This window comes from Rattus norvegicus, chromosome 7 (genome assembly GCF_036323735.1).
Source record: "Rattus norvegicus strain BN/NHsdMcwi chromosome 7, GRCr8, whole genome shotgun sequence".
Lineage (NCBI taxonomy): Eukaryota > Metazoa > Chordata > Mammalia > Rodentia > Muridae > Rattus > Rattus norvegicus.
In genome coordinates this window covers 55,130,699-55,153,540 of record NC_086025.1, presented here as the reverse complement: position 1 = coordinate 55,153,540, position 22,842 = coordinate 55,130,699, and the positions used below count along the sequence as shown (strand labels likewise).

The following is a 22,842-nucleotide window of genomic DNA, read 5'->3' as shown; positions in this document are numbered from 1 at the left end:
GTCCCCAGCTCCGAAAAAAAGAACCAAAAAAAAAAAAAAAAAAAAAAAGAACACTGACTGCTCTTCCAGAGGTCCTGAGTTCAAATCCCAGCAATCACACTGTGGCTCACAACCATCTGTAATGGGATCTGATGCCCTCTTCCGGTGTGTCTGAAGACAACTACAGTGTACTTATATAATAAATAAATCTTTAAAAAGTTTTTTTGACTCCCAGGACCCACCCCCATGGTGAAAGGAAAGAATCCCCCTGAAAGTTATTCTCTTAGGTAATTTCCACTGTGGCATGCCCTATACCACGTCCCACAAATAAATAACATATATATTAGAAATTGTGCCATGACTGTCCCACAAGATGAGAACGCACACAGGGGACTAAACATATGATACATGGTCGGGGAAGGAGTTTTCATAGGAATGCTCTGCGGGCAACCGATGCGGGTGGAAACACATGTACACAGTACCTGAGCTGAGAAAGCACCCAGGAGTTCCAGGAGGAAGAGCAGAGAGGCCGGAGCAGGCAGAGTGAGGAGTGGTCAGCAGAGGCAGAGGGACTAGGCAGGCGCCATGTTTCATCCTACAAGATGGCAGCCTGGGTGCGCCTGTGCTAGGCACGGGCTCTGGGGTGCTTCTCTGTGAGGTGAGTCCTCTTGTCGGGTGGAATGGGAGCCTCGTGGGAGACCAGCCCATCTTTACCTTCCATTACTGTAGTAACAGTCGGGCTTCTTGACGGCTTCGAATCCATCTGGGTTCATGGAAGGCATGATGTGGATCCGGGTGCTGTCGATCAGGCGTGTCATTTCGGCGTCCTTCCCATAACTGGTTACCAGATAGTCGATCAAGTGGAGCAGCAGTTCTCGCCCCACAGTCTGCATGCGAAAAGGAACGGGGTTGTTGTTTATATTAAGTCAGGAATAAGAAAAGGACTCTCCAAAGCACATCTCACTAGAGGGGTCTCCACATTTGAGATCTTAGATCAAAGTGTGTTTGTGAGACTACTGGTTTTCAAGCAGTGGCAAGGGTCAGCTCACTGCCAGCCCCAGGGGTTTTTTTTGGTGACAGTTCAGGTAAATCATCTGCTCTTGGTATGTGTGCGAAGGAGTGAACCCAGAACAATTTAGACTTAAAAGGATTAGAAGTTCTTAGCAGCCAACCATCAGTGGAGGAGTTAAAGACTGAAGGGGCCGAAGGGGTTTGCAACCCCATAGGAAGAACAACAATATCAACCAACCAGACTCTCCCAGAGTTCCCAGGGACTAAACCACCAACCAATGAGTACACATGGAGCCACCCATGGCTCCACCCCATATGTAGCAGAGGATGGCCTTGTCAGGCATCAATGGGAGGAGAGGCTTTTGGTCCTATGAAGGCTCAATGCCCCAGCATGGTGGTGGTGGTGGTGGGGCAGTGAGGTAGGAGTGGGTGGATGGATGGGGGAGCACCCTCATAGAAGCATGGGGAGGGAGAAGGGGAGAGGGGTTTGCAGAAGGGAAACTGGGAAGGGGGATAACATTTGAAATGTAAATAAAGAAAATAATTAAAAAAAATTAGAGGCTCTTATCATGGTGGTCTTCATTTCTTTGCCTTCCAAGAGACAAGAACATGGTGCCCGTCTAACCTGTCAGGTTAGACCCTAGATTTTAATGCGATTGATCTTATTAACCGGCCTCAAGATCTAAGCGGTCCCAGCATCTCACACTCTCCTTTTGCCCTTGCACACCTGTGTCAGTTGCCTGTGTCTGTCATCTTTCTGATTTCCACATTCTTACGACGGAGGAATCAAGGCTCAAGGCTCATTTGCATATCATGCACGGACAATGCATAGTTTCTGCCACACGGATGGATTATTCGGTGTTATTTAGATTTTTTTTAAAAAACGTGCTCATTTTTTGTTCATATTAAAGGTAAAATTTCAGGGCTGGAGAGATGGCTCAGTGGTTAAGAGCACTGACTGGTCTTCCAGAGGATCCAGGTTTGATTCCCAGTACCAACATGGCGGCTCACAAACATCTGCCACTCCAACTTCAGGGAACGCAGCGTTCTGGCCTCTATTGACGCCAGGCACTAATGTGGTACACACACATAGGTGCAGGTAAAAGACCCACACATAAATTAAAATAATAATTAAAAAATTAAAGAAAAATTAACTGATTCCAGTGGGTTGTCCTTTGACCTCTACATGTGAGTCCTCTGACACATGTGTACTCAAACACACACACACACACACACACACACACACACACACACACACACACACACACACACCTAAAGTACACAATAAATAAAAACATAACAAAGCAACTTAAAATATCAAGTTCTCCATCTGGTTTTAATCTCTGGCTAATACATTAAATTTGACTAAATTAAATGGATTTATTTATTTATTTTTTTTCTTTTCTTTTTTTCAGAGCTGGGGACCGAACCCAGGGCCTTGCGCTTGCTAGGCAAGCGCTCTACCACTGAGCTAAATCCCCAACCCCTAAATGAATTTTTATATGCTGGGTATGCCACACATTTTATTCTATATTCTTAAACATTTTGTATTTAATTTAAATTTTTTATTTTATATGGATGGCTGTTTTTCTTACATGTATGTCTGTGCACTGTGTACATGTCTGGTGAAGCCAGAGGAGGACGTTGGATCCCCTGGAACTGGACTCCAGACAGTTGTGAGCTGACGTAGGTACTGGGAATTGAACCCTGGTCCTCTGGAAGAGCAGCTAGTTCTCTTAACTGCTGAGTCATCTCTCCAGCCTCCCCTATCTCACCAGATTATTTTTAATTCCTCTTATTCTCTTTCCACAGAAATAGATGAATGTTTGGAGGGATTTTGGAAATATCAATAACAGTCATTCTTAGTGATAGTTGCTGGGTGGCTTCTCTCTGCTTATTTTTCAAGTATCATTTTTTTTAAACTGAAGAGAACCCATGTTGTCTTTCTTCATGGACTAACAAAATAATATTTCTTTGAGAGGAAGTATGTAACCCAAGAAGTATCTGTCTTAATATTTCAAAATAAATTCCCAGGGCTTAGCTACAGATGTTTTTTTAAAAAAAGAATCTCACGAACATAAAGAAACAATCATGCGTCATTTAGCTTTAAAAGGCTGAGGCAAACACACGCATGTCTCAGAGGGAGTTAAACAAAGTCCTCTTGCTGTTTTCTTTATTGGGCCATATTTGCTGTCCATGTGATTTATGACAAATATTATTCAAATGTATTCCCTGCAGCCTGAGTGTAAATGGCTCAACGACTCATTCATGTTTTATGTATAAACCTCCCTTTTTTGCCCCTTAAATTCAGGACTTGGAGTATGAAACCTCAGGTGCTCAAACTTTAAGCGTTTGCTGAACAGGCTCCTCTCAGGGTAACCATACCGCCTTCCCAGACTGCTCAGGCTTCTCATCAGGGTTCCCTGAGACATCCCCCAATCCTGACTCAACTCAGAAAGCAGAGGACAAATCTCTTAGCAGCTTAGTTCGACTCAAACAAGTGGAACTGGCCAGATAGGTACGAATGGGCCCAAGTCTCAGTCTACAAAGACTTTCAGTGACAGGTACCAGTGATGCGTGTGTGTGTGTGTGTGTGTGTGTGTGTGTGTGTGTGTGTGTGTGTGTGGTGGGGTAGTAGCTGAACCAGTGGGAGCTGTTTTTAAATTGATCACTGGGCGGGGCAGTGCACACTTTTAACCCCAATGCTCCTGAGGCAGAGGCAGGCAGTTCTCTGTGAGTTCAAGGCCAACCTGGTCTACATAGTTCTAGACCAGACAGGGCAACCTAGTGAGACTACTAGTAATTCATTTGTCAGATTGCCTAGTCCTTCTTGTTCAAATACTGGCCCAAATATCTTATATGCTTTCTCTGACCTCCACATCCGGGTTCTGTGTGGCCCTATCACACTTGATATCCATGTTGCTAAATGGTCTATAGTCCCTGGACTAACCGCCCTTCCCATTCCAGAGTAGGGATCCTGTTTTCCTCTGGTCTATCTTGCTTAGCTGCTGGCACAGCGGACATCCAAGACAGGGTTTCTCTGTGTAACCTTGGTTGTCCGGGAACTCATTCGGTAGACCAGCCTGGCCTCAAACTCACAGAGATCGCCTACCTCTGCTTCCCAAGTGCTGGGATTAAAAGCATGTGCTTCCTGAAAACAGCAACAACAGCAGAGTAGTCCTGATCTCCTAATGGGTTAATCAACGGTAGTGTGTGGGCAACTGTTTATCGGATGTCCGCCAGGCCAGGAATTCAGGGCAGGGGCCCGGAGGGAAGAGCTGCAGCAGGGACTGTTGCTTACTGGCTGTTGCTTATACAACCCAGGAGCATCTGCCCAGGGGTGGCACCATCACAGTGGGCTGGACCCTCCCAAATCGGTCATTAATAACGTCAATAATGCTACCAAGTATGATGGAATTTTCAAAATCTATAGCAAACAGCCATAGTAAAAAAAATTATTGGTATGAATTATGGAAATATAGAAAAGACATGAAAAACTATAGAAGGAAACAAAAAACAATACCCAGTACTCCCCACATATACAAAACAAAGCAAACAAAACAAAACAAAACAAAACAACCCCAGAACTGCAGTTCAGTTAAACTTAATGAATATTCCTTGAGTATTTCCTTCTGCAGGAATCAGGACATGGGCCCCAAGGTCAGAGGAGCCTGAGGTAGCCCTCTTCCTTGTCAGTGGCTGAGCTGAAGGCTTGTGCTGGGTTGGTCAGCAGTCGGACTTGCCTTTAGTACTTCCTACTAAGAACACGTGGAGATGCTTATGAAACTAGAGATTGCATGTGTCAATTATTTTCTCTGCAAAAATTTTAAAAGCACAGGATAGAAATAATTATAAAACCGAGCAGAGAAGAGCTTGTGGAAGGAACAGGGGTTCCCTTGCCCTCCTCTGTGACAATCCCACCAGGGCTGAGGATATTAGACATTCTTTTTTTTTTTTTTTTTTTTTTTTTTTTTGGTTCTTTTTTTTCGGAGCTGGGGACTGAACCCAGGGCCTTGCGCTTCCTAGGCAAGCGCTCTACCACTGAGCTAAATCCCCAACCCCTGATATTAGACATTCTTATGTCAGCGTGTGGCTGTGGCTTGCAGTCAAGCTGGGTTTTAATTGGTTCTACTTTTCTCCAAAGCAAGCCAGTAGCAGGATGGAGTGATGCTGTGTGTGTGTGTGTGTGTGTGTGTGTGTGTGCATGTGCACGCAAGTGTGAGCTTACATGTATTTATGTGTGTGTTTGCATGTGAATCTGTGTAAATGCATTTTATGTGTGCATGTGTGTGCATACATGTACGTATGGGTGTGAGCCCATGTGCCTATGTGTGTGGAGACAATGGTGGTAAAAGTCCTACCTCTGACAGTCTCAAGGTGCCAGGAGAGTAGAGTCTGGAGAAAGCTACAACAAGGTTAACATCTGGAAGGAAAAAAACTGGAAATTCTTCCCCACTTGAGCTACGGAAAGGAAACAGAACATAATCCATCCTCTCCCTGCCCTCAAAGAACACACTCAACCATAGACATTCAAATCTCGGAGAGGGAGGTGTTATGTAAATGACTACTGAAGAATCATGAGGTGAGGCTCAAGGTCCTGGGGGTGCATGTTTTTCTTTTAGCTCACTACCCCACTCCTGCACTTTCCTTTTCTTAATAAGTTCTATTTTTTAAATATTTTATTTATTTAATGTATATGAGTACACTGTAGCTGTCTTCAGATACACCAGAATCCGTTACAGATGGTTGTGAGCCACCATATGGTTGCTGGGAATTGAACTCAGGACCTCTGGAAGAGCAGTCAGTGCTCTTAACCACTGAGCCATCTCCCAGCCCCAGTTCTTTCTATTTCTAACTCTGTATCCCCACTCTAGTTCTTTGCCCATGGGCATAAAAACCTGGGAAGTTCAGTGGGTGCCTTGGAACTCAGAACCGGACTTACAATGTGACTACCTGTGGCCCAAGGAAAATCTCACAGAGTGTGTGCCTGCATCTCTGTGAGCTAATTAAAACATGATTAGCCTTTAGGAACATCCATTAGTAGCCCATATAAATTAAATCTAGAAGCGAGGTGGGGAATCTGCCCTTCAACATTCCAAGGAGCTTGCAAAGCAGGGTCTGAATGAACTACGAAAGCACCTGCTGGTTTTGCTAAGAAAGGTAGAACCTTAACATTCTTTCTTTCATGTGGTTCTGAAGACAGCATGCCCATCAGCTGTGAGGATGTCATCTGTGAGCTCCCCAGAGTGATTCCACAGCAGTCGGGGTAGGGAGTGAACCTAGAAAGCTCTGGGGACAGAGAGAGTTGATAGAAAAAGCTGCTCCAGTAACATTCCGCCTACGGGTTTCATGAGATCAACCAGACCAAGTATCAGCACAGACTGTAGATCTGTATCTAACATCTGAAGCAGGAGAAGCAGCACCCCAAAGCCAGTGAGAAGAGAGAGGAGCAGATCCATGAGTAAGTGCAGTCCAGGCTCCAGGTTTACCTTCTGATCAAACCCTGAGTCAGATGGTACTTGGGACAGCATCTAAACCTTCTGCAAGGCAATCAGACATCTTAGTGTGGTCTGTGCCTGCTAAGCATTAGCTAGTGCTCTGCCCTGGTGAAGATCTGTAAACGTATGTGTATGCATGTTTGTGTATATGTATGCATGCGTATGTTTGTGTGTATGTGTTTGTGTGTGCGTAGTGTATGTGTGCATGTTTGTGTTTGTGTGTGTATAGTGTGTATGTGTGCATATGTATCTGTGCACGTGTATGTGTGTGTATGTGTGTATATATGTGTATGTGTATGCATGTGTATGCATGTGTATGTATGTGTAAGCATGTGTATGTGTGTATATATGTGTATGTGTATGCATGTGTATGCATGTGTATGTGTGTATGTGTGTATGTGTATGTATGTTAATGTGTGAATTTGTATGTATGTGTATGTATGTGTGTATGTGTGTGTGTGTAGTTAGTTCAACACATGGAGTGGATGTCATAAAAAAGACGTGAGGCAATGACATGACATGTCACCCAGTTATGACTCATGGTTCTGGACTGGATCCTGATTCGGACAGTTTGGAAGAGAACCTGAGAATCTAGAAGGTGGGAGCAAGGTAGGACAAACATTTATTGACATTAAAGGGTACCAGTTCTAACATGTTACAAAGGGCGAAAGAGTATGTTAGAAGCACCCACTCTACACGGGTATCTGAAAGGATGAGAATGGTAAGAAAACAAAGCTCTTGTTGCAGGAATGCCAATATAGAACGTTTCCTTTCCTAGTTTCAAAGGCACATCAGTTAAATTTGTAGTAGCGGATTGTTTCTGAAGAGCCACCTAGCTTTTTCTTACTTTTTAAAAAAAGAAGTTGTAAATTTTGTCTTTAATATTTTTTTAAGCATTTAAAGGCATAATAAGCAGGTGAAACTGGAAGCAGTTTGTTCTCAATACCTTTTTAAAGACAGCACCTCATGCATCATGGGCTGGTCTTGCTACGTAGCTTAGACTCACCTTGAACTTGTGATCCTCCTGCCTTCTCTACCTCAGGACTGGAAATGTAGGCTTGTGCCAGCATGAATCATTCCATGTGGTGCTGGGGACTGAATCCTGGGCTTCATGAATGGTAGGTGGTAGGAAAAATGTTGTACCAACTGGGCCACACCATCAACCTCCAGTACTTTTTATATTAAGCTCAAATTTTAGTTCTTTGGAGTAAAAAAAGTCCAACTGCTTATAGATTATTCTTGACTTATAAAATGTCTGTTTTCCTCTCTAGTGTTGGCTTCTACAGACAAACAGACATTACTTGCATCCATAGAAGGAAAAAATCTAACATTGTTATTATGAATTTATTTATATATTCATGTATTTATGTATGTATTTATTTAGTGTGTCTGTCTGTCTGTCTGCCTGCCCGCACATATCATATCCCAGGGCATGAGAACATCTTTTAGAAGTTGGTTCTCTCCGTCCACCATCTTGGTCCTGGGGACCAAATTCATCGGTCTTGGTGGTAAGTTCTTTTACTCACCAAGCCATCTCACTGGCCTACAGCATTATTTCTTAAGTGTAAAAATACATGATTTAAAAAGGTGTTAAAGAGGCAAAGTGGAAATACAGCTAATCCCATCAATTCCAAAGGTATTCCCTGCTCATACATTCAATATGATGATATCTAAGAGAAAGGGAAAATGTCTTCAAAAAAATCATGTGGTCCATCTGGTCTACCTTGCCATTCAGCATGCATGCCTCCCATAGGAAGTCACCAGGAGGGTCCTAGACTTCTGGAAGAGCTCAAGATCCTGGGGTCAGAGGTCCAACTTTATATATATCAGGATAGCAAGAAATAGTGTGGTGGTTTGACTATGATTGGATCATGGGAAGTGGCACTGTTAGGAGGCATGGCCTTATTGGAGGAGGTGTGGCTTTGTTGGAGGAAGTGTTACTATGTGGGTTGGCCTTAAGGCTTCCTATGCTCAGGCTCTGCCCAGTGCAGAAGAGCACCTCCTTCTGGCTGCCTGTGGAAGAGTCTTCCTCTGTTTGCCTTCAGATCAAGGTGTAGAACTCTTGGCTCCTCTAGCACCATTTCTGCATGCAGGCTGCCATGTTTCCCACCATGATAATGGACTGAAGCCAGCCCCAATTGAATGGTGTCCTTTATAAGAGTTGCCTTGGTCCTGTTGTCTCTTCACAGCAGTAAAACCCTAACTAGGACAACTTCTAAAGAAGGGTAAGACCCATTGCCCAAGATTTGTTAGCAATGTTGCTTTTTAGTAAAACACGAGTTGAAAATGTTTTCTGTTGCAAAAGATCTAAGTGAGAGGAGCACAGTGGGGCTTTACGCTCAGAGTAATTTCTCTGCTACCAGGTGATGTCATCCCTGTCTCAGCTCCTAGTAGCTCCCAAGGGGAGGGCAGAATACACCAGACCTCAAGTTCAGAGTAATAAATTTCTTTAATAGGCCCACAGAGCCCTCACCCACAGCCGTGATCTGGGACATAAAAGGTATTCAGAATGTGTCAGATCCCCACTCAAAACACATGAAGGCTTTCTCTGCTATCCCTCCACCCTTGATCAGTTCTCAGCATTCCTTAATGACTCCGGATGAACCAGAGAGACTGGGTTTGATGGGACATAGTGATTGCCAGAGACAAATGCCAAATGTTAGTGAAAGAGCATGGAGCGGGCTAGCATAGCTGGCAGGCAGGGAGGAGACCCCTGGATGTTTTGGATCTGACGATTCCTGAGTAGCAGCAACCTCTGAATCCTTAGTACCTAACTTCCTGTCTCTAATTAAAAATGGATCCCAGGGGTCCTGGATCCATAGACTAGATACTGAAAGGAAAAGGAAGTCTGGGCTGCTGTGTGTAATACAACTGTTCATTAAAAGCACTTTTGAAAAGACTCCCAGCAATGAACAGTCCACTATGATTAAAGACAGAACAAGACGAAATGGTTGTATTGTTCTTTACCCACCCCAAATCAGGTTCCTTTCTAGCAAGCATGTATTTGCATTTTAACTCAGGCTGCAAGAAACATTCTCTCAGCAGGACGGGTTGGGCCACATGCTTGGTGAGGGCTGGCTGTGGTGTCACAAAGGGTGGAGCTAGTCCTATGGAACCAGAGCTCGAGGAGGTTAAATCAGGTCAAGAGAGGTTCAGCATTGACTAGAGCATCCCACCCCAGCCATTGCAAATTGTGAATTGATTTGGCAACCAGCAGGTTCTTCTTCCTGCCATGTGTACTGACTGAAATTCCTAAAAGCTAAAAGCCTTTTAGAGAGAGTGCTTTAGACATCCCCTATCAATTTCCTTCACTGTGGTACTGGGAGCTACCAACCCTTCCTCAGTAGTGTGGTGATCTGGGACAGAGAAAACACTGAAAATATCCAGAGGAAGCCCAGAGAGGAAGACATCCTCTCCAGACCTTCTGTGCTTGCTGTTTGGTTCTCTGGCAACCTGACACAAACCATGGTCACCTAGGAAGAGGGAACTGAGACAAGTAAGTTCAGTTTTTCCATTAGGCTGGCCTGTAGGCAAGTCTGTAGGGCATTTTCTTGATTAAGGATTGATGAGGGAAGAGCCCAGCCCACTGTGGGCGGAGCTAACACCTAGGCAGGTAGTCTTGGGAAGTATGAGATAGGGCGCTGTGAGCTAGAGAAAGCAGTAAGTGACTTTCCTTAATGGTCTCTGCTTCAGTTCCTGTCCTGACTTTCCTAAATGACCTGAAATAAACCTCTTTCCCTTCATGGTCATGGTTATTATTGAGAGAAAAAGCAAACTAGGACACTAGCCATTTCCATGAGAGCGGTAAAAAGGTATTTTGCATAACAAAATTAAAACAGGGTTCGACTCCTCTAACTTGGAAAAAGACCATACTAAGGAGTCTAAGTGTGGTGATCCCACAATGGGTTGGAAAGAACATGGTGTACATCTATGCTTGAACCCTGAAAACACTGGAGCTCTGACAGACAGCATCAAATGCCACATTCACAGGCTGGAGGAACAGCCCAGGGATGAAGTACTTCCCTAGAAAGCATGAGACCTGGGGTTCCGTCCCCAGCACCATAAGGGAGTAAATAAATTAAGATTAAAATTGAAAACTAGAAACTAAAAAAGCCAGATGCTGGGAGTCTGGACAGCTGTTTGATGTCTTCTTGTTTTGAGTTCACAGAGCTCCCGTGCTGGATTTCCTACATACCGACAGGAGATGGAAAGCAACCCAGAAAGGAGCCGAGGGACACGGCTGGAGGCAGCTCAGAGAGCCCTGACACAAAAGCAGCTCTGGTTACTCTCTCAGGGGACCCAACATACAGTCATGTGACCCAATGCTGTTAGAGCCGTCTCCCCCAGTTTCCTCTCTGGCCCTTGCTGCTTGTCTACGAAGCAGGCTTTCTTGTCGCTGTTGACACAGATCTGAGGGGAAGTTTCTTTCAGACATTCCAGCTGGGTACTTACCTCATCGCCGTGCATATTAGCCACGTATTTGAACTCTGGAATCCCGACTCTGTGCTCCTTTGGAGACTGCCCCACAACAAGAACCCACAAGTTTCTACCTTCACAGGGAAGAAGAAAAGAAAAATAAGTTATCTCATAAAAATAAATAAACTCTGAGAGAACGGGAAGAGAGGGACACTTCTCCCTCCGGGCGACTTTACGATTTCCTCCTGGTGACTTATGTTCATGTGACTAACGTTTTCATGCTCCAAATGCTTGCTATTCAGAGTGAAAAGAAACTCAACCCAATAGAACCATTTCTTACGCTAGATTGGAACTGGATTTTCAAAACGTTTCCATACTGTGCTCTGGGGTCTTCCAGCCTCACAGCAAATCTTGCTAAAACATACAATTACACAGTGAAATCACAGTTGATGTTTGCCTGGAAGGGTGCCAAGTAAGTAAAGGAAAAAAAAAGGAAAAACAGAAAGAACAACAAAACTTGTAATTTTTTAAGTAACAAATCGTAGGTCTTGTATTTAAAATGCTGATGTGGTAAGACCCTTCTGTGTTCTGTTTTTCCAGTGGTGGTGAATTCAACCCAAGTGCAGCAAGGCATGTGCTTTGCCTTGAGGTCCACTGAGGGACATCCCCTCGTACCCTCTTTGTGACAGTTTTTTTAAAAGATTTATTTATTATATATAAGTACACCGTAGCTGTCTTCAGATACACCAGAAGAGGGCATCAGACCCCATTACAGATGGTTGTGAGCCACCATGTGGTTGCTGGGAATTGAACTCAGGACCTCTGGAAGAGCAGTCAGTGCTCTTAACCTCTGAGCCATCTCTCCAGCCCCGCTTTACGTATCTTAACTGTTTTCTTGTCATGAACCACTGAGACGGAACGCCAATCAAACTTTCCAACTGAGACAATATTCTGCGATCTCCTATGCTCACACAGCCAATAAGACGCTATGATTTGATTCCCAGAGTGAAGTTGAATCCTGTGGCCTACTGGACTCCAATTCTTGTACTCCTCCTACCAACAAAAGACTCTTTTTCAAGGGGCTTAATTTCCAAGCCGGTAACAAAGAAGTCAAGCCAGGCATGGCAGTGCATGGTTGAAATCTTAGCACTCAGTAGACTGAGGCAGAGAATTGTCATGAGTTCAAGGACAGTCTGAGCTACATAAGTAAGTACCAGACAGGCCAAGGTCATACAGCAAAACACTGCCTTAACCAATAAACCAAATTAAGATGTTCCTTTTGATTTTAAAATTGTCTCACTCTTTTAATAGTCTCAGAAGTTGACACACACACACACACACACACACACACACACTTCATATATGTGTGATAACTGTGCTATATGCGGAAGTTAAGAGCCTAGGAAAGGCCTCTAATAGCAACAAAAGGGCTGGTGCTCAACAGTTGTCTGCAGATTTCCAGATCTGTCCTTCGGTCAGGGACAGGTAGGGGCTGAGGGATGCTAGTAGTCCTGAGGGGCCGAGGGGAAGGAAACATACACCGGATTCATTGTTTTCAGCATTTATTCATAATTAATTGGAATAATATTGTAGGGTGCTCTGTTATAACAAGGCAATGCTTTAAATTCAGTAAAACTGCAAGGATTCTTAGACAATAACCAAAGTATGGCTTGGCTGATTAATAATAGTTCCCACCCTATGCAGAGCTTGTGTTCTCTCTCTGTCTCTCTCTGTCTCTCTGTCTCTCTGTCTCTGTCTCTGTCTCTCTCTCTCTCTCTCTCTCTCTCTCTCTCTCTCTCTCAGCCTGTCTTTCCCTCTCAAATGCTGGTATCAAAAGCATGTGTCATCATGCTTAGGTTTTTTTCAGTTTTCTATCATTCATTCATTCATTCAACTTGTTGAAGACCACTCTATCCAGTCACCTACCTAGTCAGAGCGTACAAGTAAGTCGTGCTCTCCGTCAAGAAGGTCCTGGGAATTAGGTTCAACATGCTGTAGGTCTACTGAGCTATACCTGCAGCCCCTAAATTTTTGATCTAGGGAAGAAATGCAACATGGAAATCTAGCCACACCTATATGGCATACATAACCATAGAGATGTGTGTAGGGTCCTGTTGTGTGTGTAGAATCAAAGAAGAAATGGTTACCTTCTCCCTGCGGGAAACTCTACCACACCCCACAGAGGTGGGGCTTCACACACGCTGCTTCTGGACAGGGTTCCAGAGAATGATTCTGGTGTGCTGTGTGGAGAGGGACATACTAGCTCATCATTTCTGGACCTGAAATCAGTTCACCTGAATTCCTCTGATGCCTGTGGCACCAACTCTAGTCACTGGGAACTTCAGTGCTACTGAGTTAGAACATTTTTATGGGAAACAAGTCTTTTTATGACCTGCTAACCAGGGCTCTTTGTGCTTGTACCAGGAAATCCTTTTTCATAATTATTAGTGCTTTCAAAGCCAGATAATAACATATTTTTTTTTCGGAGTTGGGGACTGAACCCAGGGCCTTGCACTTGCTAGGCAAGCGCTCTACCACTGAGCTAAATCCCCAACCCCAATAACAGATTTGTATTGTGTAGATGTAGCCCTGTTCCTTATGGGCAAGGGGGGGGGAAATCAGCATCAGCTCAACAACATATTTGTTCACGATTGCAAGACTACAGCTGCTGGCTGGTCACACGCCGGATGGTGAGGGACAACAGAACTCTATTGGAATGGAACCCCAATATTATTTAGTTTAAGGGGGGGGATGAAGACAAACCAGTCAAGCATAAAAACGATAAGATACTGTGGGAAACGCAATCCTCCTTTAGCATGGGTGACCTCTGAGTGACCTGTAAAATAAACTGACTTTGAGTGACTTCAAAAGCAGCAAGGAGACCGAGATCCAAGCAGGCCCCAGAAGAACGCACAGTCCTGTTGGAGATGAGGACCCTCTCAAAGGGCGTCAGCCACCCTCTCCACCACACCAGCCCCCTAGCCTAGACTCAAGTAAGCCAAGGGGAAGACAAACCATTTGCTTTTAACTGTATAGTTGCCAAGGTATGAATTAATTTAAGCAAGATCGGTCTTTACCCCGTAAAGCTGGAATTACTTTACTCCCCAAAGTTCTAGCTAATCATGGGCGTGCTCAAGAGATCTGAAGCTAGGTGGGCAAGATGGTGAAAGTGATGTTCGAGCCTGACCTAATCAGTCCCCGGAGTGCATGGTGGGAAGGAAGAACCAAATCTTTCTCTTTACCAAGCAAATGAAACCTGGAGTCAAGATATTTATTGGTGTTTATGTTCTATTTTTCCTGGACTCTTCCATTTATTTGCTTTGGTGTCCCTAGCTCCCTCTCACTTTGGGCCTACAGGCAACCATACTGACTTCCACAGGGAAGTGCTCCAGAGCTGTGGAATCAGGCATGGCTCTGCTTGCAGGGTCTGGTTGACCCTATTTCCATGTGTGTAGGGCAGTCACTAGATGGCCCCTTTTCAAATACTGTTAATTCCACAAAAAGAATTTCTAAGAAATTTCTTCCAAAAAATTACCTCACAGATAATGCACCTTAGAGTTTACACACATGTGCACATATACAGTCGATCACACACAGACACACACACACACACACATACAGACACACACAGACATACACAGACACAACAGACACACACACAGACACACAGAGACACACACACACATACAGACACACACAGACACACAGAGACACACACACAGACACACACAGACACAACAGACACACAGACACACACAGACACACACAGACACACACAGACACACAGACACACAGACACACAGACACACAGACACACAGAGACACACACAGACACAACAGACACACACACAGACACAACAGACACACACACAGACACAACAGACACACAGAGACACACACATATACACACACAGACACACAGAGACACACACACAGACACACAGACACACAGAGACACACACACAGACACACAGAGACACACACAGACACAACAGACACACACACAGACAAAACAGACACACACACAGACAAAACAGACACACAGAGACACACACATATACACACACAGACACACAGAGACACACAAAGACACACACACAGACACACAGACACAGACACACAGAGACACACACAGAGACACACACACACTCACATAGACACACACACATAGACACACACACATAGACACACACAGACACACACACAGACACACACAGACACACGCAGACACACGCACACACAGACACAGACACACACACACACACACACACACTCACACACACGAACTGGACACAAAGATGTTGGCTGACTTAACAAGAGACCAAGCTGCAAGCAGCTGTCTTGACTAAGTCAGTGAAGCCGCCAGGGCGACCAGCTCACTTAGGAATCCTGATATGAACTTTGAAATAAAATCAGACGAGTGTTCATCCTGGGCACTGCCTCACTTTCTTTTTCTCAGTATGGTGGAAACCCCTGTGGCCCGCCAACAGCGTGCCCACTGGGATGGGCTCTGGAAGGAAGTCAGTTCCTAGATCAGTTCCAGAGCAGATGGACCTTTGGGAGTGCTTCTTTAGGAGAGCGCCGAGAGCGCCGGAGCCCACAGCGCACATCTGGTTTCAGGTTCGACTCTGCCAGCTGAAGGATGGGGTTTCATCTGTGTCCACATCTGTCCCCACGAGTGGAACATTTTTCTATCAGACCAGAGCAACATCAGTGCTAGGCTCCATTTTGTTTCTCACTGAACAGGTGATAGGGTGGTTTGGAGAGTTTTCTTTCCTAAATGAAAGGCCTTTCCATTTTTATTTATGTTTTTAAAAAGCAAAGCTAGACGTCGACTCCAGCCTTTGTGAGCGCTCTACCAAGAACGCAAGTGGTTAGTGGCAGGAATCCTACCTCTGAGCTACTCCCCCATCCCGACCGTACATTTTTAATTGAAGAAGGCAAAGAGACTATCTGGAGATGAATTGGGTTGGGGTGTGTTTTCTTTTTCTGATTTCAACATGGTTAAGACCCCTAGAACCCAGGAAAGTGTCCACAGGCGGCAATCCAAACAGGATCCTGTCTTCTCCACCTGGCTACCCTTGTCACCCCCCTCCCCCAACCCCATTTGCTCTTCAACACACAGCAAACTGAAAAGTATACACATAAAGCAAGTTTTCAAAAACTAGACACAAAATCGTCACATCCCAACCATCATAATTTCTCTATTTTTTTCCCCCTAGTCTTTTCCTTTTTCTTCACATAGAGATGGAAACTTGTTTTTAAATCCCCAAAGCTAAAAAGTCTCTAGAGGCCTCATACTATAAAAAGCCCAGCTTCTCTTACTGGTCCCTTGGGGGAGAGATAGTAACATAATTCACTTGTCTTTTTTGAAGGTCAGGTCAGTAGTAACCATGGGAAGTTGGGCATTCCCTTGAAGTGCAAACAAGTATGTAAAGAGATTTCTTAAATGTCCCTTTGATTTCTTTGGCGTTGGGTCTGAACCCAGGCCTCACATATGCTATGCACACGCTCTAGCTTCTTGGATTTGAAATGATGCAATCTCCATTAGGGAATGGTACAATGTATCGTCCTTTGGGAGTTCCCTTTTATACCTAGAAGCATTCTGTCCTAGTGATGTCAGGCAGGTGGGATCCAGGGCGTACTAACCAACAGGCCTCCGAAGACACAACAGAAAGGACGATGGGCGGGCCAACTCAAGGCCCTGAACTGAAAGACAATGGTGGTAACTGACTGGTGGTCAAGGCATAAAGCTAGTTAACAGTGATCACTATGCAAGCTCAGGGCTCCAAAGGACCAGGTCTGACTGACAGGACCAGGGTCATTACTGTTTGATCAGACCTCTTGTCTCAAATTCATGGCCTTGTTTTTTTTGGCCACTATTATAATCCTACAGTGCTTACATGCATACCATTTCACTTGGTATGTATCCTGTCCGTGATATGTATACCGTATCATCTGATATTAGATAACCAACAGCGGCTCTTCCCTAGGGCAGACAACTCCTCCCCTTCTCAGCACTCTTAGGTTGCTTGTAGCCCTTTGTCCAGCAGTACCGCTCGGTGAGATTTCTCCTTTCCCAGTTTGCTAACTTGGATGTCTATTAGCGTCATCCTTGTCCAGGTCTTGCCTAGGCAGCCATATTGCTGAGATTTCATGGGTACTGTTTCCCTGACACTTCTAGAAGATGCAATCTCACAACAGGTTTCCCGTTCCTTGTGCTCTTACAATCTTCCTGCTCCCTCTTCTGCTATGATCCCCGAGCCTTGGGTGCAGGAGTTACAATGGAGATGCACTGGCTGGGGCTGGGCACCACGGGCTCCCTTGTTCTCTACCGTGTGATTGGTTGTGGCTTTCCGTAATGGTCTCCATCTGTTATAATGAGGAGCGTCTTTGATGATATATTGCTTCCTTGCCTGTTCTGAGTAAAATCTTAACTATTTGATTTGACTACTGCTTGTGTTCTGTTGAACTCTTCTCTTTGGGGATTGCAAGAGCTAAGAGACTACCATTGAAGCTGAGACCAGAAGAAACCAGGGACCTCCCCATGGCAGTGAGATTGTGGTCCTTTTATTGACTGGTGTTCCTCTTTGCCGTCTCCTCTCCCTCATCTCTCTCATTACCGTAGGGAGAGACAGAGACTTGCATGCCACAGTGCATGTGTGGAGGTCAGAGGGCAGCCCTGTGGAGGTAGTCTCCCTCCACCTTCCATGGGTCCCAGAGAGGGTGCTCTGGTTTTCAGGCTTGCACAGCAAGTCGCTCTAGCTGCTGAGCCATCTCAGCAGCTGCATACTGGCGTTCTCATTTCGTACCCGTGACTATAGGTGCATACTGCTGTAATTTATGATTAGGTTAATTTTGAGCCACTTAATCCTCCTCTGAAAAAGTGTGTCTTTGAGGTCTGCTTGTCCTCGTTGGTATTTATTTCTATTACAAGAACTTTAATTTGCTAGTTTCCATGGAAGTTACTCTGGAGGAGAACCTGACTACTCTCGGTTTCCTCCTCCCAGAGCTTGGGCCATAAAGTCTTACACTCTAAGATCAAGCAAAGCTAGAGTCTTGAATGAAGGCAGGTGCACTCCCAGAACAAGCAGAGAGTCTAATGTTGCCAAATGAGACTCCCTGAAGGACCAACCTAGGACATTTGATGGATTAACAAAGATGGACTCTTTATTATTATTATTATTATTATTATTATTATTATTATTACTCTTTTTTTCTGCATGTTTTTTTTTTTTTCGGAGCTGGGGACCGAACCCAGGGCCTTGTACTTGCTAGGCAAGCGCTCTACCACTGAGCTAAATCCCCAACCCTCCTCTTTTTTTTCTATTTTTATTTTCCTGGATTTTGTTTGCAGTGCTGAGGACTGAGGAAGGAACCAGGGTCACGTGAGTGTTAGGCAAGCATTCTCTCTCCGAGATACATCTCCATCCTCGTCTGATTTCGAGAAACGCTGTCATTGCACAAGCTCAGACTGGCCTGGACCTCGGAACCCTCATGCCTCTTATCCCCACAGTGCAGAGATTATGGGCATCCACCATGGTGTCTCTTACCCTTCTGACAACTCCACCTCCCAATGGGTCACCTGTTTAGTAAGGGTGCCAACTCTCTATTAGAGTGGCATGCCATCTGCCTCCAAGCAGCAGCGTCTTTGATCTCTTAGATACTACACGGTTAGGCGTGGCTTGTTCCTGAGTGAGGTGCGCACTGGTTCTAAACCTGCCCTGCCAGCCTTGAGAGCCTGCTGTCACTAGTTAGCCACGTGGCATGCGGCAAGAGGCTTCATCTCCATCACTTTTCCCATCTGTGTTGCGGGATTAAGGGAATTGATACCTCATGGAGTCGTACTACTTCACCTAATCCTCCCGGTCCTTGAAACACTGCTAGTAAGCTGAGGAGGCTGCCAGCGGTATAATGCGTCCTTAGCATGCTCAAGGCTGTGAGTTTGAGCCCCAGCACCACAAAAATGGAAATAACAATAACAAAGAATTCATAAGCATGTGCAACCTCGGGGCTGGAGAGATGGCTAGGCGGTTAAGACTGCTCTTCCAGAGGTCCTGAGTTCAATTCCTGGCAACCACACAGCGGCTCGCAATCATTTGTAAAAGGGACCAATGCCCTCTTCTGGTGTGTCTAAAGATAGTGACAGAGTACTCACATGCATAAAATAAATAAAAGAAAAGAAAAACAAACCCTAGGCTCTCCTGGATAGTGCCTCAGAGCAATTAAAGCCATTTCCAATACAAACAGTGTCTAAAACATGTGGTGGAAACCTTGGCCAGTAGTCAGTGGAGACATGTGTGCTCCAGGCAATCTGCCATTCAGTTTGAATAGACCAACACTCACTGAAGTGCACACAAAGGAAAATGGCTACTCTTTAAAAAAGGTCCTCTTCCGGGCCTTAGCAAAACAAATGTTGCAAAAGATCACAGCACTCTGTATCAACTGAGTTTACACTTTAAACTCATTCATAATTTCCAGGGCATGATGCCCAGTCTCAAAGAGGTGAGCACACACCACCACCAGGGCAGGGCTGGAAGATAAGTCACCTTTGCTGGCTGGGTTGGACCATTAACCACAAACATCTTACACAACACTTTCTCATAAGGCCTGCTTCTGAAGTGATTGAGGTCACCATGCAGATTTAACGATCTCAACGCTAATGAGGCTGGAAGCCATATTAAGCATCCCTAGTTTGGCCCTGTGGAGAGGCTACAGAGCATCATTGAATAGAGTAAGCTGAGAGTTGTAGACAGGAGTTGGCTCATTGGGAATTATTAAGAAAGTTGAGTCAATATGAATTGGTCAACGTGGACACAGAGCAAAAGGATTGCCCCAGATTATGAGTCTGGAGAGATGGCTCATAGGGCAAGAGCACTGGATACTTTTCCAGAGGACTTCCATTCTCAAAACCCACATGGCTACTCATGACTGCCTGAACTCCAATTCCAGGAGATCCAACACCTTCTTCTGGCCTCCATACGGCACGTACATAGTAGTACATGGACATACATATGGACAAAATACCCATAAAATTAAAAAAAATATCCTGAGAGAACAAAGTTACAAAAGGCATTGTTGGAGCCACAGAAAACTTTAATAATGCAGTTTACTGTTTGTTACTATTGAACTAGAATATTATGTTTCTTAGTTTAAAGAGGACATATTGTGACTAGGTGGAAGTTATATTTAGGAGACACATGCTGAAGTATTTAGGGGGATGCCCACACTATTTACTACTTCTAGTAGTTCAGCAAAATCAACAGCGCTCAGCCAAGCCGTGGTGGCTCACGCCTCTGATTGCAGCACACTCTGAGGTGGATCTCTGAGCTTGAGGCCACCTGGTCTACAGAGTGAAGTTCCAGACAACCAGGACTACACGGAGAAACCCTGTCTCAAAAAAAAAAAAGTCAATAGAACTCATAAGAGACAAAGTAAGCTGGAGAGATGGCTCAGTGGTTAAGAGCACTGGCTGCTCTTCCAGAGGTCCTGAGTTCAAATCCCAGTAACCACATGGTGGCTCACAACCATCTGTAATGGGATCTGATGCCCTCTTCTGGTGTGTCTGAAGACAGCGACAGTGTACTCATATACATTAAGTAAATAATATTAAAAAACAATCATTATTTAAAAAGGGGGGCTGTAGAAATGGCTCAGTGGTTAAGAGCACTGACTGCTTTTCTGAGTTCAATTCCCAGCAACCATGTGGTGGCTCACAACCATTTGTATTGGGATCCGATGCCCTTTTCTGGTGTGTTCAAACATAGCTATGTATTCATGTAAATAAAACAAATCTTAAAAAAAAGAATGGGAATTTAACATTTTTATAATAAGCAGAAAAGGGAATGAAGATATTTGAAAATAGGTGATTTATATGATCATTTAGAATGGTGACTATTCAGCCATTGATTTATCAAAGGCTGAGTGATTAATATAAGAATTAAGAGGGCCCCGTGCAGTGGGACAATCCCAGCCTCTTGGGAGACTGAAGTGGGAGGATCATCTGATCCCAGGAGCCTGAGAGTGGTTTGGGCAACATGGCAAGATTCCTATTTCAAAAAGCAAGGCACAGCACAATAGAAATAACAAGAATCCAAAACAAAAACAGAAAAGGAATTGGTTAAGTATAGGTGCTGGGCAGCTCTGTCATAACCTCCCACATCTCCCTCCAATTGTGGCTTCTGATGAAGGGAAAATGGAAGTGGTGTGTACTCTGTGGTTGATGCTTTCCCTCTCGTGTGAGTGACAGGGCTTCCTGTTACCGAGATGGAAGGGACGGTCACCTTTCTAAGGACAAAGAACTCGAGGCTCTGGAAACAAAGTCCGAATCCCATCCCTTTCCCCATCCCGTAGAAGCAAGGGCTGCCTCGTCAGTGACGTCAGACTCAACATTAAGCCACTGCTTTCTGGAGAGCCGTGAGTTTATTTTCCTTTGTGTCTGTAAGAGCTTGGCTGCTTACATCTGTAATAAGCTGCCCTAAGCCTACCAGACAAAACCCAAACTTACTTTGGTCATGACTGATCAGACCGTAACTTCAGTGACACCAGCATCAACCTGCAATGGTGACTTTTGCTCTGTAGTTCTAATGGAGCAATGCTGCGTGCTAAGGCCTTGAACCATCTGCAGGAAGATCCAAGGTGACATGGGCCACCCCCTCTGAGGCTTTAAGGTCAGAAAATCTGCCAGGCCCAACTCGATAGCTTCGTTGTCTAATTAGCTGTACCTCAGATCAGCTTCTGCCTTACGATGAGAAGCGCCATCTTAGAAGGAACGTGATGCAGGCGGGCGGTGGCTAGTCAGCCGGCTGCGCTCTCCCGCCCACTCAAGCATATCTTATCTTCATCTTAGCTTGTAATTATTTAATTATCAATTCACACCCGACAATTTCACAAAGGACAGGAGGCAGCACCCTGCTCACTGGCCACCTATGCTCAAGAAAGAGTGGGTCCCGAGCCAGGTCGAAGGCCTTCCATTGACTTAATGTACAGGGTCTAAGTCAGGCCTCTGGAATGATAAAGAAACCGTAGCAGAAAGTTCCCCGGGGTTGGGGATTTAGCTCAGTGGTAGAGCGCTTGCCTAGCAAGCACAAGGCCCTGGGTTCGGTCCCCAGCTCCGAAAAAAAGAACCAAAAAAAAAGAAAGAAAAAAAAGAAAAAAGAAAGTTCCCCAAATCATAAGGAACCATTCCAGACACACTCTTAACCATGCTAGATTGTTTTTAACCATGGGCTAAGGGAGTCCTGGTTTATGTCAAATTCACTGGCACGATCAGAACCTTTATAATTTTGAGACAAGCCTAGGCAGGCCACAGACTCATGGTGTAGACCAGGCTGGTCTTGAACTCAGGATTCTTCTGATTCTGCCTCCTGAGATCACAGGTGTCTGCTATCATGCCTGGCTCAGTCACAACTTCGTACTGTCCCTTGCAGCACTTGGCGGGCAGCCTTTATCCCTCACAGCGACTCGCCTCAGTGAAGTGGAAGAGAGCTGTGGACCTGGGTCACAATCATGCTATCATTGCCACCTTACCTCACCATTCAACCAGATGGTGGCCTGTAAGGACAGGGTGGGTTCTTGGGGAGGGGCAGGCAGGCAGTTCTGCTAGGGTTTTCCCGTGGTTCTCCAAGGTAGTAGTGGTCCCCAACAGCATACCTGGTGTGGTGGTTTGAATATGCTCAGCCCAGGGAGTGGCACTATTAGGAGGTGTGGCCCTGTTGGAGTAGGTGTGTCACTGTGGGTGTGGGCTTTAAGGAAGTCAGTCTTCTAGCAGCCTTCAGATGAAGATGTAGACCTCTTAGCTCCTCCTGCACCATGCCTGCCTGGATGCTAATGGACACCTTGATGATAATGGACTGAACCTCTGAACCTGTAAGCCAGCCCCAATTAAATGTTGTCCTTATAAGACTTGCCTTGGTCATGGTGCCTGTTCACAGCAGTA

At 45.0% G+C, this 22,842-nt stretch overlaps 1 protein-coding gene across 1 annotated transcript in view; it reads right to left on the bottom strand.

Moving 5' to 3' along the window:
- The window catches only part of Cpm (carboxypeptidase M), a 60,516-nt gene that overhangs the window by 18,574 nt on the left and 19,100 nt on the right, over window positions 1-22,842 (bottom strand). Inside the window, exons 3-4 of the mRNA NM_001108098.1 lie at window positions 10,941-11,038; window positions 694-866 (exon numbers count right to left, since the gene is read on the bottom strand). Coding sequence (NP_001101568.1) covers window positions 694-866; window positions 10,941-11,038 — 271 coding nt within the window. The remainder of the gene's footprint in view (window positions 1-693; window positions 867-10,940; window positions 11,039-22,842) is intronic.